We start from the raw sequence: 14,305 nt of genomic DNA, 5'->3' as shown, positions 1-14,305 counted from the left end.
GGAGAGAGGAAGAGAGAGAGAGGGAGAGGAGAAAGGGAAAGAGAGGAGAGGAAGGGAGAGAGAGCGAGAGGGAGAGAGGAGAGAGAAGAGAGAGAGAGAGGAGAGAGAGGAGAGAGAGGAGAGAGAGAAGAGAGAGAGAGAGAGAGAAAGGCAGGCAGTCAGCTTCCCCCAGCCCTGTTTTGTTTTCTCTAATTGGTCCTGGGGGAGGCGAGGAAATTGGACAGAGGCTGGGCCAGGCGAGCTGGGCTGCCTTTAATTGGCTCCTTTTTTTAACTGGAGGGGAATCAAACAGGAGAGCGAGCGACAACGGGTGGGAGAGCGAGAGACCGAACGAGGAGACGCGAGGAGGAGGGAGGAGGAAGAGAGGGAGGGAGGCGGGAGGAGGGCGGAATGAAAAGCTCGGAGGGGCGAAAAAGCAGCACAGCAAAGCCCAAGTTGCTGGGCGAGCGGAGCGCTCCCGCGGCCCGGAGCCGAGCGGCCGCCGCGCCCCGGAGCCCGGCCCGGCCCCGCCCGCTCTGGGCCCCCGCAGGCCAAGGCCGCCGGGCGGGGGCGGGGACGACCAACTTGGGGCGCGGCGTAGCCCCGCTCTCCCGAGAGCTCGGAGCCCGGGAGCGCTACGGCCGCGGCCAGACGGCGGGAGAGGAGCGCGGCGAGCGGAGGCGGCGAGCGGCGCCCGCGCCGCAGCTCCGGCCTGGGCGAGAGCGCGAATATTTTTGAAAAGACTCAAACTTTCCTCCTTTCCTCGTTTTCTGGGGCCCCTCTTGCCTGGAATTGCTCTCTAGATTCCCGCGGGGCGCCGGGCTGCTATTCTTTCCCCGGGTTTATCGGCGGCTCGGCTAACTTCACGGACCCGGGGACCCGCGGCGCTCGTCCCTCGGCCGAACCCAGCCCGCGCTGCTCCCCGGATCAGGAGGGCCGGGCCCGGGGCTCCTTCGCCGCCGCGAGTGCTTTCAGCCCGGCCCCCTGGAGTCGGGCGGCTGAGCCCACGGCAGCGGCCGCAGGACTGGAAACAGCAGATTGATTAACTCGAGCGGAGCCCCGGCCTCCCCGACTCCGCTCCGCTGAGGGGCGGCTCCAGTGCGGGGAAACGACAAGTTTGTCAGTTGTCCGTGGCCTGTTGGATCGAAGCGCCGCCGCCGCCGCCGAGAGGTCCCCGGCGCCTAGCATCCCGCGCGGACGGCCCTGGGTACCCGGGGCGGCTCGGCGGCCGGGCTCCTCGGGTCGGGGCGCTGGCTGCTGTGCCGGGCGCGCCGAGGCACCCGGGGCTGGGCCAGCGCCCCCTGCGTCCCCACGCGGGCAGCGGCCCCGCCGGAGGAGAAACCCGGGTCGCCGCCACCTCCGCCTCTTCAGTCTCCTGGTCTTCGTCGCCGCTCTCTCTCTCACCTCTCAGGGAAAGGGGGGGACATAGGGGCGTCGCGGGGCCCCGGCTAATGCGCCCCCCGCCGCCTCTCGGGCTGCGCCGCCTCGCGGGGATGAAGCACCGGCCGTGAAGATGGAGGTGACCTGCCTTCTACTTCTGGCGCTGATCCCCTTCCACTGCCGGGGACAAGGAGTCTACGGTAAGAGCCCGCGTCCCGCTCCACCTTGGCTTAACCTCGCGCGGAAACTTTGCAAGAGGCGCAAAGTGCGCGCTGCCGGGGTTTGGTGGAGACCTCGACTCGGACTCTGGAGTGGATGCCGGCGTCCCCGCCCTCTCCAGGGCGCGTGGAGACCGAGCTAGCTGCTTCGGAACACAGGGGCCGGTCGTAGGGTCTGGTGTGAAGCCGGGATGTCAGGAGGAGGTACCCACTTTCCCACACCCTGCTAGAGGTGGGAATGATTAGGAACCCTTGAGAGCACCCAGTCGGCTCGGGAGACCCGGACAGACCCAGTCTAGGATTGGTGCAGCGACTTGCACCGAAACCTCGTCCTGGCTCGGCCTCCGGAGTGGAAGCCAAGCGATGCATGAGCCGGAGTTGCCGCGCTGCTTGCGGGCGAGCCGGCTGTCAGCACCAAGGCCGGGCGGCGGGCTCGCCTTCCCCGCTGTTGCTGCGGCTTCGCTTCTTCTACTCACGGCTTGACACCCTGATCAGGATGCCGGCATCCCCTGGCCCCGGCGCCTTCGACCCCGGCATCCCTTTTCGGACCTTTCCTGAACCAGTTCTTCCTGTCCCCGGTTCTTGGCTACAAACCCCAACCCCACCTTCCTTCCTGCGCGCACACACAGACACATTCAGCCACCATCCCCAGAAAACGCAAACACGGCACGCACCCACAGGGATACGTGTCCAAACTCTGCCTCCTGCCACGCAGCCTTGCTCCTGCGTTCGCACGCCTCGCTGTGGTTACCAAGGGAGACTCTGGTTACCCCTTCCCCCTTCCATCCTGTGGGTTTTCCCAGGGAAGGCCCGGGGCAGGCATCATCCATTCAGTCACCTGGGCTCAGCCTCCCGCAGTGCCTTAACCCCACAGCACAGAAAATCATTCTCAGGGGCCCAATGCCCCTTACTTTGCTTTCTCTTTACTGCAGGATGGTTTGTCCAGGTCACTTTTTAGTGATGTGTGGCTGGGGCGGGCAGGATTCTCTCTTTCCTTTTCTGTTGGGTGGAGGGACTAATGATTCCTCTTTTAGATCCAGGGGAGTCTGACCTGTTCTTTGTGGGGTGGTATAGGCACTGACTACTGGTTGCCAGCCTCAGGTGCTGAGGCTAAAGCACCCTGGAGGGTGCTGACCCATCTGCCTGTGCCTGGCAAGAAGAAGGGGTGTCCTGAAGGGTGTCTGAGAGGTGACATGCTCCTGGCCCTGCCCAGCTAGCTGGCTTGGCCTTAATTCTCTGGTAAGACTAGCCCAGGCATCTGGCCAAACTCTGCTTCTTAATTAGTTTGTGTGTCTCTTACTGCCTGGCCCCTCACAGAGGCCAGGAAAGGCAGGAAAGAATGCAACAGGGACTGGGAGAGGCTGGGTTTGGGGCGAGGAGGCCACGGGGCAGGTACTGGAGGCCTTGGCCTCTCCAGGGCAGATGAAGATGCCAGTGGACTGGGGTTTCACTTTCTTCTTTCTCCCCAGGTCAAGGTGCCTAAGAGAGGTGCTGCTGAGGTCTTTGCCTTCTCACCACAGCCCCGGGGCTGGGGAAGGTGATGGAGAGCCCTTCCTGCATGCTGCTGTCCTCCACTCTACCCTCCTTCCCTGTGTCGTTGGGTGCATTTGGCAAGACCCACTCCTGGTCATCCCTGTCCTCCATCCCCTCCAGCTTCTCCAGCCTTCTCTAGGCTGCTTGGGGCTCATCTTTGGGAGGTTCCTCTGTTCCTAGTCTAGTAAACCCAGCAATGAGAGTGGGGTTTGGAGTCAGGGGCAGTGGTCTCTGTGGACCCTCATTTCAGAGTACTCTAGGGCCAGGATTCAGCCATAGGCTTATCTATACCCTTTTCTCTCTGTGTTTTCTCCCCTCCCGCCTGTGCCTAGGTCCCATTTGCTCTCACTCAGAGCCAATCAAAGTGGGCTGGGTGTGCTGGGGCCGACCCTGGGCCCTTGGGTGACATGCCACTTTTTCTTTGAGAGCTTGGCTTCAGGCAGTGTTGCGGCTTCAGGGGAATTGCTGGGTAAAAAGTCTTTATTGAGGTGGATGAAGGCAGAAGATTTAGGAGGAGGAGGAGGATGACAGGAGGTCGCTGAGTTCCTTGTGATGCTAGAATCTTTGGCCAGATACAGCAGAAGGGAGGATCTCTGTAGGACCAGGACTGGCTTAAGAAGTAGGTCGAAGATCTGGGACTAGTTCTTCTGCCCCCCTCCCCAGCAGTCTTTCTGTACCCGGGAAGCAGAAGAAACAGCATGAGAGTGAAGGCGGCACGTAGGGACCAGGGATGGCCTCTCCAGCCTGGCATTGCATCCAGCATCCAGCATGGTCCCCGGCACAACAGCAGGAGCTAGGCAGGTATTTGCTGAATGAAGAAAGGGCTATAGTTGGGGGCAGGTTGGAAATTCTTTCTCCATGAGAAGTCTCTCTAGGACTTGGTTTCCAGCAGGGCAGTGGGGCATTGTTTAAGGGTCTCTGCTTAGGGTGAGTCACAGAGTCCTATCCTGCAGCCCTAGAAGAGAGAAGAGGCTGGAAGCCTAGTATTGCCCTGGCACTGGGGAGGGAGGCAGCAGGTCTAATTCAAGACATAGGAGAAAAATGTATATCCTGGGGAGGAATCCCCTGCCCCTGCCCCTCTGCCCCCAGACCTGTGTGGATAAGGGAGGGGCTGAACAGAGGGGAGGAAGACGAGCAGGTGGTGGAGAGCGAACCTGACAGCATTCGGCCTAGGCTGTGTGTCTCTGCTGAGGCTGGTAGGAGGTAGGTGCCTAGAACCCTATGTCCTGCTTCCCACTGAGGTCCACCACCTGCCCTAGGATCCGTGGTCTGCAATAGGGCTGGGGAGGCAGCACTCTCAGTTTGGCCAGGTGGCTTTGTTCTTTGGGGCACAGATGCTACAACAGCCAAGTGCTGGACCAGATGGTCCATTTGGAGCCAGTTCTCCCTCCCTCCTCGCCTCCCAATCTCCTGGCCCAGTTTGTTGTCCTCTGGGGTGGATCCTGTAATCTGCTTTCTGGCAAGCCAGGGGGCTGGGCTGGCCCCAGTGGCCTAGTTCTGGGGCAGAGGCAGTAGCCAAGTGATGGAAGAGGAATATCTTGCATGCGGATAGCGTCAGGGAACACCCCGCCTTCTGTCCTGGCTTCTGCTCCTCTCATAGCAGTCGGACCGCAGGTCAGTGGGATTCCTCTCCCTTACAAAAACACAACAAACCCCTGAATTATTTAATATGCAGAAGTGGGAATTGACATTATCCTTAAGACAGGTTGTTTGCAACTTACTGGTGGAAGTCAAAATATTTCACCAAAGGTGTCATCAGAAACTACTATCCTATGCTAATTTTTGTAGGAACATGAAGAGAGATGTTGAATAATTTGACAACAGCAACACAGCTTACAGAATTATCACCAAGTCAGGTTTTTTTCCCTCCTCTGGGGAGCACGGAGAAGGAATTTCAGGAAGTGAGTGTCCCAGTGTCATCTCCTGGGTGTTGATCTGGGTGTGGGCACTTGAGGTTTTTCACTGGAGTTCCTACCCCATGCCTTGAAACTTTGGTTTTCTGGGGCTAACAGAGGCTTGGGGTTCTCTTTTGTCCTCAAGAAGCTCCGTGCTTCTGTTCCTTCTTTCTTTTCACTTACAGAAATTGCACAAGCGAGGGAGATCACCTTGTGTCCACAAATCCAAGCTGCTTTGTTTGCTTTGCTGGTGTTACCTCCCCATCCCAAGTTGATTTTGGCCCTTTAGCCAGCGTGAGGGCTCCCCAGACCCTTGGTGTCAGGCTGGAGAGCCCCTGCCTTAGGGTCAAGATCCTCATGATGTCCCATCCGACATTACAGGATGGGAATCTGCTTCATGGGTGTGCGGGGGCTCTAGGTCAGGGGAGGAGGTCGGTTAGAGAGGATTTTGTTAGCAGGAAAGCATCCTTGAGGGGGTGGGCAGGGGAGAGCTGAGAGCTACTTGGCTAGGCCTGGCTGTGAGCTGCTGGGACCAAGGTGGCAAAGCCTCATTTAGAGCCTGGTATATTAGCTCTGCTTTGCTGGAACATGGAGGGACAGGCTTGGGGGGAAGGGGGGTGGAATCTCTAGGGAGAATGGAGGGAGCTAATCACAGCCGCCAAGGCCCGGCAAATGAATGATGCAGGAAATCAATACCTGGGGGCGGGAGTGGAAATCCGGGCAGTGGTAGCAGCCCCAGCTTCTCCCAGCTGCCCAGGAGGCATGGGGGAGGGCCTGGGAGGAGTGAGACAGAGGCAGGAATGTGGAAGACACCCCCACCCCAAATACCACTGCCCCCACGTCCCTGCCACTCCCCCCTGCCCCCCTCCCCACTTTCATCTCATGGCTGGGCTCATGAAAGGTGGGCTAGGAGATGACCCACCCGGTGAAGACAGAGGACCTAGGAGATGAAGTCTTGGGCCTCTCAGTCCTGGAAGAGCCCTGCCTCACCTCCCACCTCCGGACACCTGAGCCTGACACGGTCCCATGTATCGGGTGTGTGTGTAACTGCCTACGGGCCCTGCCCTGTGCGGCAGCTGCTGCCGTTCCAGATGTGGCCAGCAGGGGGAGGGCTTGGCCGCCACATTGCATCTTGCCTTTTCTGGGCTCCCGTGGGCCTCACCCTATCTGAGGGATGAGTTATGCTCATTCCTCAACCTGGGGCTGAAAAGGGTTCCTTAGGGCCTTCTGGAACTCTAAGCCTCCCTCCAGCTCCCACGTACCCACCCCGGTGTCCCTAGGCACCTGCCCGTAGCCAAAGCCGCACTTGCTGTAATCTCAGATGAATCAGGTTTTCCCTGGGCGCCAGCTGGATGCTGGGGCTCAGCTTAGCCTAGTGGGCTCTTGCTCTGGTGAGGCTGTGGCAAGGGGAATGGGGGTGCTTGTGCCCTTGCAGAAATGCCTCTGTATAAACCTGGCGCATGGCCCCTCTTCTGCATCTTCTCCCCGTGGTCAGAAGACCCTGCTTTGCAAGCATACATCTGCTGCTAGAAGGTACTATGTACCAAGGGGCTTCTCTGGTATTTAAATGCTGATACAGGAGGCAAGAGCAAGGCTTAGCTCAAAGGAATGAATATTTTTGTTTTTCAACAATGAAATCTCATTTTTCCTCAAGTCTATGAATAACACTATGAGTAACTACTATGAGTAACATGTGCTCTTTGCAAAACAATCAAGGAATACATAAAAGTATAAAGAAAGAAAGTAAACCTCACTTGATAACCCACCATTCGTTTGGTCATGGTTTTTTCAGGGATCCTTTTGTGTGAGGGGGAATGAACCTTTTAGGGAGTATTGTTGGTCAGAACAGCAATCCCTTATAAGTGTGTAAATGCCACATGACTTACCAGGCATTTTCATGCCTCTGCAGCCTTTGCTTCCATGACGTTCTGAGAGGTCAGCACAAGGGGTACTATTGTCTCCACTGAACAGATGAGAAAACTGAGGTTCCAAGAGTTTTAGTGACCTGATCAACATTGCACAGCTGGTAAGAAGTAGCCCTAAGACTCAGTCCCACCGGATCTTCTGATTTGCAGGGAAGGAAAGCAGTGTGGTGTTCCTTTCACTCATCATTCATTAAATGTTCACTGAGCCTCTACCTTGAGTAAGACTCAGTTCTGGACATTGGCAGGGCTACTGAGATGAATAAGATGGAAGGAGAAGGGGAATCACATGTAAGGTAGGGGGAGATTTTGATAAATGTCATGTAGCAAGGGCGGATAAAAGGTTGTGAGAATCTGAAGGGTGAAGTAATTGCTTCCAAGGCCTTGTGGAAAAGAGAGCATTTGAACTGGCCTTGACAAATAGAAGTAAGGATTGAGAGGGGCATTCCAGGTGGAGGGCACATTGTGGCAAAGGCCTGGAAGCTAAGGAACCCGAGTGTGTGAGGAGTTCGTGAGCTGTTCAGTTGGGCTGGAGCATAAGCTGAAAGGGAACTGGGGCCGTTAGGGCTGGAACAGTAAAGGATTTTTTTTTTTTTTTTTTTTTTTTTGAGGTGGAGTCTCGGTCGCCCAGGCTGGAGTGCAGTGGCACAATATTGGCTCACCGCAACCTTTGCCTCCCAGGTTCAAGCAATTCTGCCTCAGCCTCCCAAGTAACTAGGACTACAGGCACACTCCACCACGCCAAGCTAATTTTTGTATTTTTAGTAGAGACGGGGTTTCACCATGTTAGCCAGGATGGTCTCGATCTCCTGACCTTGTGATCTGCCTGCCTTGGCCTCCCAAAGTGCTGGGATTACAGGCATGAGCCACTGTGCCCGTCCAGGAATAATATTAAACCTTGCTAACATTGACTGTCCAGCCTGTGATCATAAGTATGCATTATCTTCAGTCTCATCACAACTCCTTGAGAAAGTCATTTATCAGTCCCTTGTCCAAGTGGCAGACCTGGACTTGAACCCAGAACTGCTCATTGCAAAGCTGTAAGGAGGATGTCGAACAGGGAGCTGGGTTGATGCAAGCCATATTATGGGCCAGGTAGCCATGCTGCTGTGTGTGGGAGGAGGCCGTGCTGGAGAGACTGTCAGGAGGCTTTGCAGTTGTCCAGGGGAGTCCTAGGGAGCTTTGTGGGCATCTGCAGGAGGTGTGTTCCAGGCAGAGGAATAGCCACTGCAAAGGCCCTGGCCTGTTGCAGCAACACTGAGGAGTCCAATGTGGCTGGAGCAGAGTGAACCAGGGGGAGTGGAGTAGAAGGTGGGGCCAGAGAGTTAGTAGGTCCAATCGTTTGGAGCCTTGAAGGCTATGAAAGGATTCTGGATTTTGTTCTGCATGAGATAGGGGACCATGGCAGGGTTTTGAGCAGAGAAGGGACATGAACTGACACCTTTTTAATAGAACCTCTCTGGCTGTCATGTAGAGAATAGATGGTAGGGGTTTGAGGGTGGAGGAAGGAAACCAGTTAGAGGCTGTTGCAAAAGGCAAGACACAAGATTGTACCATCATTAAGCACTAAAAGTGTATCGGAAAGAGTTCAGGCAAGGAATAGGAGCTGCAAACGGCTCTGAGGTTTGGAGCTGGGAGACTTGGCACACAGTGATAACAGGTTGAACAAAAGCCACTGGAAGTCAGACAGGTTTGGGGAAGTGAAGTAGTTAAGAGCCTCGACTTCTGCATAAGAAACCTGGGTCTGAATCCCAGCTCTGCCCCACACCAGCTGTAAAAGCCCAAGAAGTTACATCTGCTTTCTAAGCCGTGGCTTCTCCGCTTGTCAGATGGAGATCATCGTACTCACTGCGTGGGCTTGTGATGAGACGGTGCTTAGGAAGCTCTGAGCACAGTGCCTGGCACGTAGCAAGGCCTCAGTAAATAGTTTTAGTGACAATGTGAGTGAAGTTTTGAACTTCATGGGATTCTGGCACTGGCATGTCTTGGGGGGATATTGACAAATCGGGTGGACAATGAGCACTGAGCTCAGGAGAGAGATCAACTCAGGAGAGGTAGATTTGCACATGTGGATTTATGTCTGCAGAAGGATGTGGGTTGAAACCATGAGGTGGAATAAAATTGCCAGGGATTAGAAAGTAGAGAGAAGGGATTGGGCTGAGGCCAGAGCCCTGGGGAGCACCAACGTTTAGGGGGTGGGAGGAGGCCTGAGAGGGGACATGACCCGAGAGTCTGTGACAGAGTCTGTGAGAGGAGGAGGAGGAATGAGAAAGGGCCACCGGGGGACTGGGGAGCTCGGGGCAGCTGCAGCACAGAGTGGAGCTCCTCAAACTTTCCCGTGCACAAGTCTCCCCTGGGATCTTGTGGAAATGCGGATTCTTGATTCAGCGGGGCTGGAGCTGGGCTGAGATTCTGCGTGAATCTGGTGGTGCCGACGCTGCTAGACCAGGGATTGTGCTGTGCATAATGAGGGCTTCAAGTAAGAAGTCTGGACTCGGGTTGGAGGGCCAGGTGGGCAGCCTGTTGCCTCTCAGGGTCCTTGCCCAATGGCCTCGCCTCTCTGAGCCTCAGTTTCCCCATGTGAAGCCTGGTTCAGGCACACTTACCTTTTGGGATTACAGAGAAGCCCAGGAGTGATAGCACTTTGTAAACTCAAAGGTGAACTATGGGGACTCCGTTTCACGAGAGCAGAGAGGGTGGCAGGCAGATGGCAGGGAGCTCCGGGTGTGGGTGGCATGTGGCAACAGGAGGTATAGGCTGTGCTTTTGAGAAATGTGGCAGGCCAGGGAGGCTGGAATAGCAGCTCCCCTTCCCCAAGCCCAGCCTTTTGCCTGTGAAAGGCTGGAGCTGCAGGGGTGGGTGACCTTGGTGGCTGGGTGGTGGCTTCAGCAGGCTCGAGGGCACTGCTTGGCTGGCTTTGAAGATTGCACCCCAGGCTCTTCTTGGTTCCTTTCCAGTCCCAGAAACTCAGCCGAGATACGTTAATTATCTGGAGGACTGGAAGTTGCGTAGAGAAGTGGTTCTCAGCCCTGGAGCATGTCAGAACCACCTGGAGAGCTTTTTCAACAACAGATGCCCGGCCCCACCCCGGGCCTCCTGAATCAGAAACCCTGCAGGTGGCATCAAGGCATCTGTGGTTGTAAGAGCTGTTTAGATGATTCTTGGGCACAGCTGGTGTAGACAGTGTGTCTGAAAAAGCCAGACCAAAACAGATGTCTTCTTCCCTTGGACTTTCTGAGGGCATTTCCTGGTTTTCCAGGTTACTGCCCAAGCTTAGTTTCAACCAAGTTCATCTGAACCCTGGAGTCTTGGGAAAAAAACAAAATCCACTGATTATTTTCTAAACTGTGAGCAGGGAGACTTTCTACTTTAATGGTGCTAACTGGAGGGTCCAGGCCAACAGCCCAGGAGACTGGCCCCTTTTCTGGCTCCTAACCAAATGACTTCCCTTGGTTCTCTAGGTTTGGCTTCCCAAACCTAGAGAGATTGAAGGAGTCTCCTCCAGAAACACAGTTTTCTTTGATTTTTAATAGGTAAATTATGGTACCTTTTTGAAATGTGGCCCTTTTGTTTATTCTCTTTCCTGTTTGGTTAAGAATAAAGTGAGGCCAGGTGCTGTGGCTCACACTTGTAATCCCAGCACATTGGGAGGCTGAGATGGGAGGATCACTTGAGCCCAGGAGTTCCAGACCAGCCTGGGCAACATAGCGAGACTCTGTCTCTATTACAAAAAAAAACAAAGAAAGTGAAAATTTCAGAGCTGGAGAACAAAGTAGCAATTCAATGTAAAACCAGCAAAATTGATTTCATTTGAGACAGGGTCTTGCTGGCTGGAGTACAGTGGTGTGATCATAGCTCACTGCAGCCTCGATCTCCTGGGCTCAGGCAATCCTCCCACCTCAGCCTCATGAGTAGCTGGGACTACAGGCATACACCACCATGCCCGGCTAACTTTTTTTTTTTTTTTTTTTTTAATTTTTAGTGGAGATGGAGGTCTCACTATGTTGCCCAGGCTGGTCTCAAACTCCGGGCTCAAGTGATCCTTCCGCCTTGGCCTCTCAAAGTGCTGGGATTACAGTTGTGAGCCACCATGCCTGATCAAAACCAGCAAATATTTAATGAGTACCCACTACGTGTCTGGAAGGGTGGTGGGTCTTTGCTGCAGAGGTGAAATGACATCTGTCCCCAAGGAGCTCACATTTGAGCTGGTGAACACACAGCCTTTTCTAATGCCCTCATTTTCCAGATGGAGGAGCTGAGGTTCACATTGAGTGACTTGCCCAGGGCCCTACAGTTAGGCGGTGGTGGAGTCAGGGTTCGAGCTCAGGACTGCCCAATGCAAAGTCCAGTGCCTGTCTACTTCCCCAAGTGTGAGGTTTCTGAAGGCATTCCCTGGCAGGTTTTTGTTCCCCAGCCTGTGCTGTGGCAGATGGGTTGGCCCAAGGGAGCAGCATAAGGACCCCCAGGCCTGTTTGCTAGAAAGAAAGACCTGACCAGAAAGGCTTAAACAAATGATGACTTTCTCAAGTCTCGAGGTAGGTTCTCAAAGCTCCTTTCATCTTTGTGCTCTGCTCTTCTCACGGTGGTGGTTCTCAAACTTGGCTGCATGTTAGAATAACCTGGAAGGTTTAAAAAGTCCTGATGCTGGCTAGGCTCAGTGACTCACACCTGTAATCCCAAAACTTTGGGAGGCCGAGGCGGGTGGATCTCCTGAGGTCAGGAGTTCGAGACCAGCCTGGGCAACATGGTGAAACCCCGTCTCTACTAAAAATAAAAAAAATTAGCCAGGTGTGGTGGGGGACACCTGTAATCCCAGCTACTCGGGAGGCTGAGGCAGGAGAATCGCTTGAATCAGGGAGGCCGAGGCTGTAGTGAGCCAAGATCACACCACTGCACTCCAGCCTGAGCAATGAGAGTGAAACTCCATCTCAAAAAAAAAAAATGCCCAGGTTGCACAACATACCCATTAAATCAGAATGTCTAGGGGGTGGAAACCAGTCATCTGCCTTAAAAAAAAAAGTCCCTACGTGATTCCAGTGTGCAGCAAAGGTTGGGAACCCTGCCTTTTGACATTTTGCCTCAAGGTCACCAAAAGGCTGATGGGGCTCAGCCATCATGAGACATTCCAGGAAGGAAGAGAGCAGGAACCTTTAAAAGGCAGGCCTGTCGGCTGAGTCTGCTGTCTTTAAGGAGCTTTCCCAGAAACACCCTACAGTGACTTCCGCTTACATCTTACTGGCCATTCTTAGCTTCAAGGCAGGCTGAGAAATAGGGTTTTTTAGATGGGCACATTCCCATCTGAGAAAATATCTGTATTCTGTTAGAAAGAAAGGGAGAGTGGGTATTGGGTGGGTGATGAGCAGTCTTTGCCACAAACACCCGTTTTAGGGGCAGTTGGTGTTTCTTGAATGAGAGGGGATTTAGATGAATGTGAATGACTGCTCTCCTCCTCACTCACCCCACTCTGCCAGCCTATCCTCACCTCGCCCCACTCTGCCAGCCTAGCTCAGGTAGGGGTGGGGGTGGGGGTCCTGGCTGCTCTGAAGATGCCCAGAAGAGACCTGAGGAAAGACAGAGACCTAGAGGAGGGGGATGACTTGCTTGGGTCACCCAGACATTCAAGTGAGAGTCCCACCAGCTTCCCGTCTGCCAGCACCCCCCGACACTGTCGGTTCACATGTCCCTGGGATTGTTAATGTCTACCGGTTGGTACCTCTCTCTGCTAGCAGGTGTCTCCTTTCAGCCCCAACGGCAGAAGAGCTCTGTGGTTCCAGAAAAAGCAGCCTTCTGATTTCTGGGAAGAGAGACGGATGGGCTGTGTGAGAGGCTGTGGTCCGGAGGTGATCTAACTCATCTTTCTGCCTCTCAGCAGGCCCACACCCACCTGAGACCAAGCAGCCCCACTGCTGTTTGCTCAGTGCCTCTGGTCCTTCATTTTGGGAAGTTCTTCCTATTGACCTTGTTTCAACTTTCTGTAACAACTTATCAGAAAGAAAGATTCAGGAACGGAGACCTCTGAGTTGAACTTGAGTAACTCCTCGGCCCTGAGGCGCTCCTGAAGTGATTTTTTTTTTTTTTAATTTTTTGAGACAATATCTCACTCTTTCTCCTAGGCTGGAGTGCAGTGGCACCATCTCAGCTTACTGCATTCTCCGTCTCCTGGGTTCAAGTGCGTCAGCTTTTGAGTAGCTGGGATTACAAGCATGTGCCACCACACCCGGTTAATTTTTTGTATTTTTGTAGAGACGAGATTTTGCCATGTTGCCCAGGCTGGCCTCAAACTCCTGGGCTCAAGCAATCTGCCCGCCTCGGCCTCCCAAAGTGCTCAGATTACAAGTATGAGCCACTGTGCCCAGCTGCCAAGTGATTCTTTAGAAACTCTTGATGAAGGCATTTCCCCCATCTCTGAGAGGGATACTGGGTGGATAGAGATGGGGAAATGAATTGAATTTCAGTGGCCTCATCTACTTGGGTTTGATTCCGGTGTTCCAGTAAAATGCAGGGGACCTTGAGGAGGCCAGGTTACCTTCTGGCAAGATACATAAAGCCCATAAGGCAAGCCGAAGTTCTGTGCCATGGCAAGACCTGAATTCACTTTTCTTTCTGGAATAAGACTACAGGGTAGACACAGAGAAGGCCATGAGGAGGGGCACAAGGGTATGGCAAGGAGTGAGCTCAGCTGCCAGCCAGTGGCCTTCAATGACCCAAAAACAAATCTTCCAGATTCATTGCAGGAAGAAACTGAGACCGCAGAAGGCAAGTGGCTTATCAAGGTCACACAGCAATTAGGTGCCGAGGCTGAAGTTAAAAGCCATGTCAAAGGACTTTCTACAGCTTTCTTTCTCATTCTCCTGTGTCACCTCCCAGGCTTAGGAGAATCCAGGACATGTCTGCATGGCGTTTATAAGCTCATTGTGTGCCCACATCTCTATAATCCTTCCCCCACCCCTGTGAACCTCATTTCTTATTCTCAGACCTCATTGCATCCAGACTACAGAATCTGGGGCTCATTCTGGGTCTAGAACTCTGGTTAGATGTTAGAGGCCCTTATTGGAAATGTCAGGGCTTCCCCCGCCCTTGTGGGTAGGAAGGTGAGCCTGCTTGGTAGTGTGAACTGGAGGTTGCTGCCAGTCTCCACCGGGTCCAACATCTTGTCACACTGCCTACAAGTTCCACTTTAGAGTTATTAACAAGTTAGCTGGCAGAAGCACTGCCACTGTTTCCAGAAGGTTACTCTGGGAATACCTGGCAGCCCTAAGCCTTCTCCCCATGGCACAGGTTGGTTGATCAGATGAGCTGGATCTTGAGCCATGAGATTCAGGCAAGGAAGTTTCCAGGGGAGTGGTGGGTGGAGGAAGAGGATGATGGTGGGGTATTT

At 54.1% G+C, this 14,305-nt stretch overlaps 1 protein-coding gene across 3 annotated transcripts in view; it reads left to right on the top strand.

Annotated features, from left to right (window-relative positions):
* The first annotated feature begins 419 nt into the window (after positions 1–419).
* The window catches only part of MDGA1 (MAM domain containing glycosylphosphatidylinositol anchor 1), a 67,690-nt gene continuing 53,804 nt past the window's right edge, over positions 420–14,305 (top strand). For 2 of the 3 annotated variants that reach the window (XM_054685753.2, XM_009451177.5), the window contains exon 1: positions 625–1,559. In XM_054685753.2, coding sequence (XP_054541728.1) covers positions 1,493–1,559 — 67 coding nt within the window. In that variant the 5' untranslated portion in view covers positions 625–1,492. Of the gene's footprint in view, positions 1,560–14,305 lie in introns of all 3 variants that reach the window. The other variant, XM_527378.7, reaches the window with a different exon arrangement.

The sequence above is a fragment of the Pan troglodytes genome, chromosome 5 (assembly GCF_028858775.2).
Source record: "Pan troglodytes isolate AG18354 chromosome 5, NHGRI_mPanTro3-v2.0_pri, whole genome shotgun sequence".
Lineage (NCBI taxonomy): Eukaryota > Metazoa > Chordata > Mammalia > Primates > Hominidae > Pan > Pan troglodytes.
Note: the sequence above shows the minus strand (reverse complement) of the source record. Positions and strands in the feature narration are given on the sequence as shown.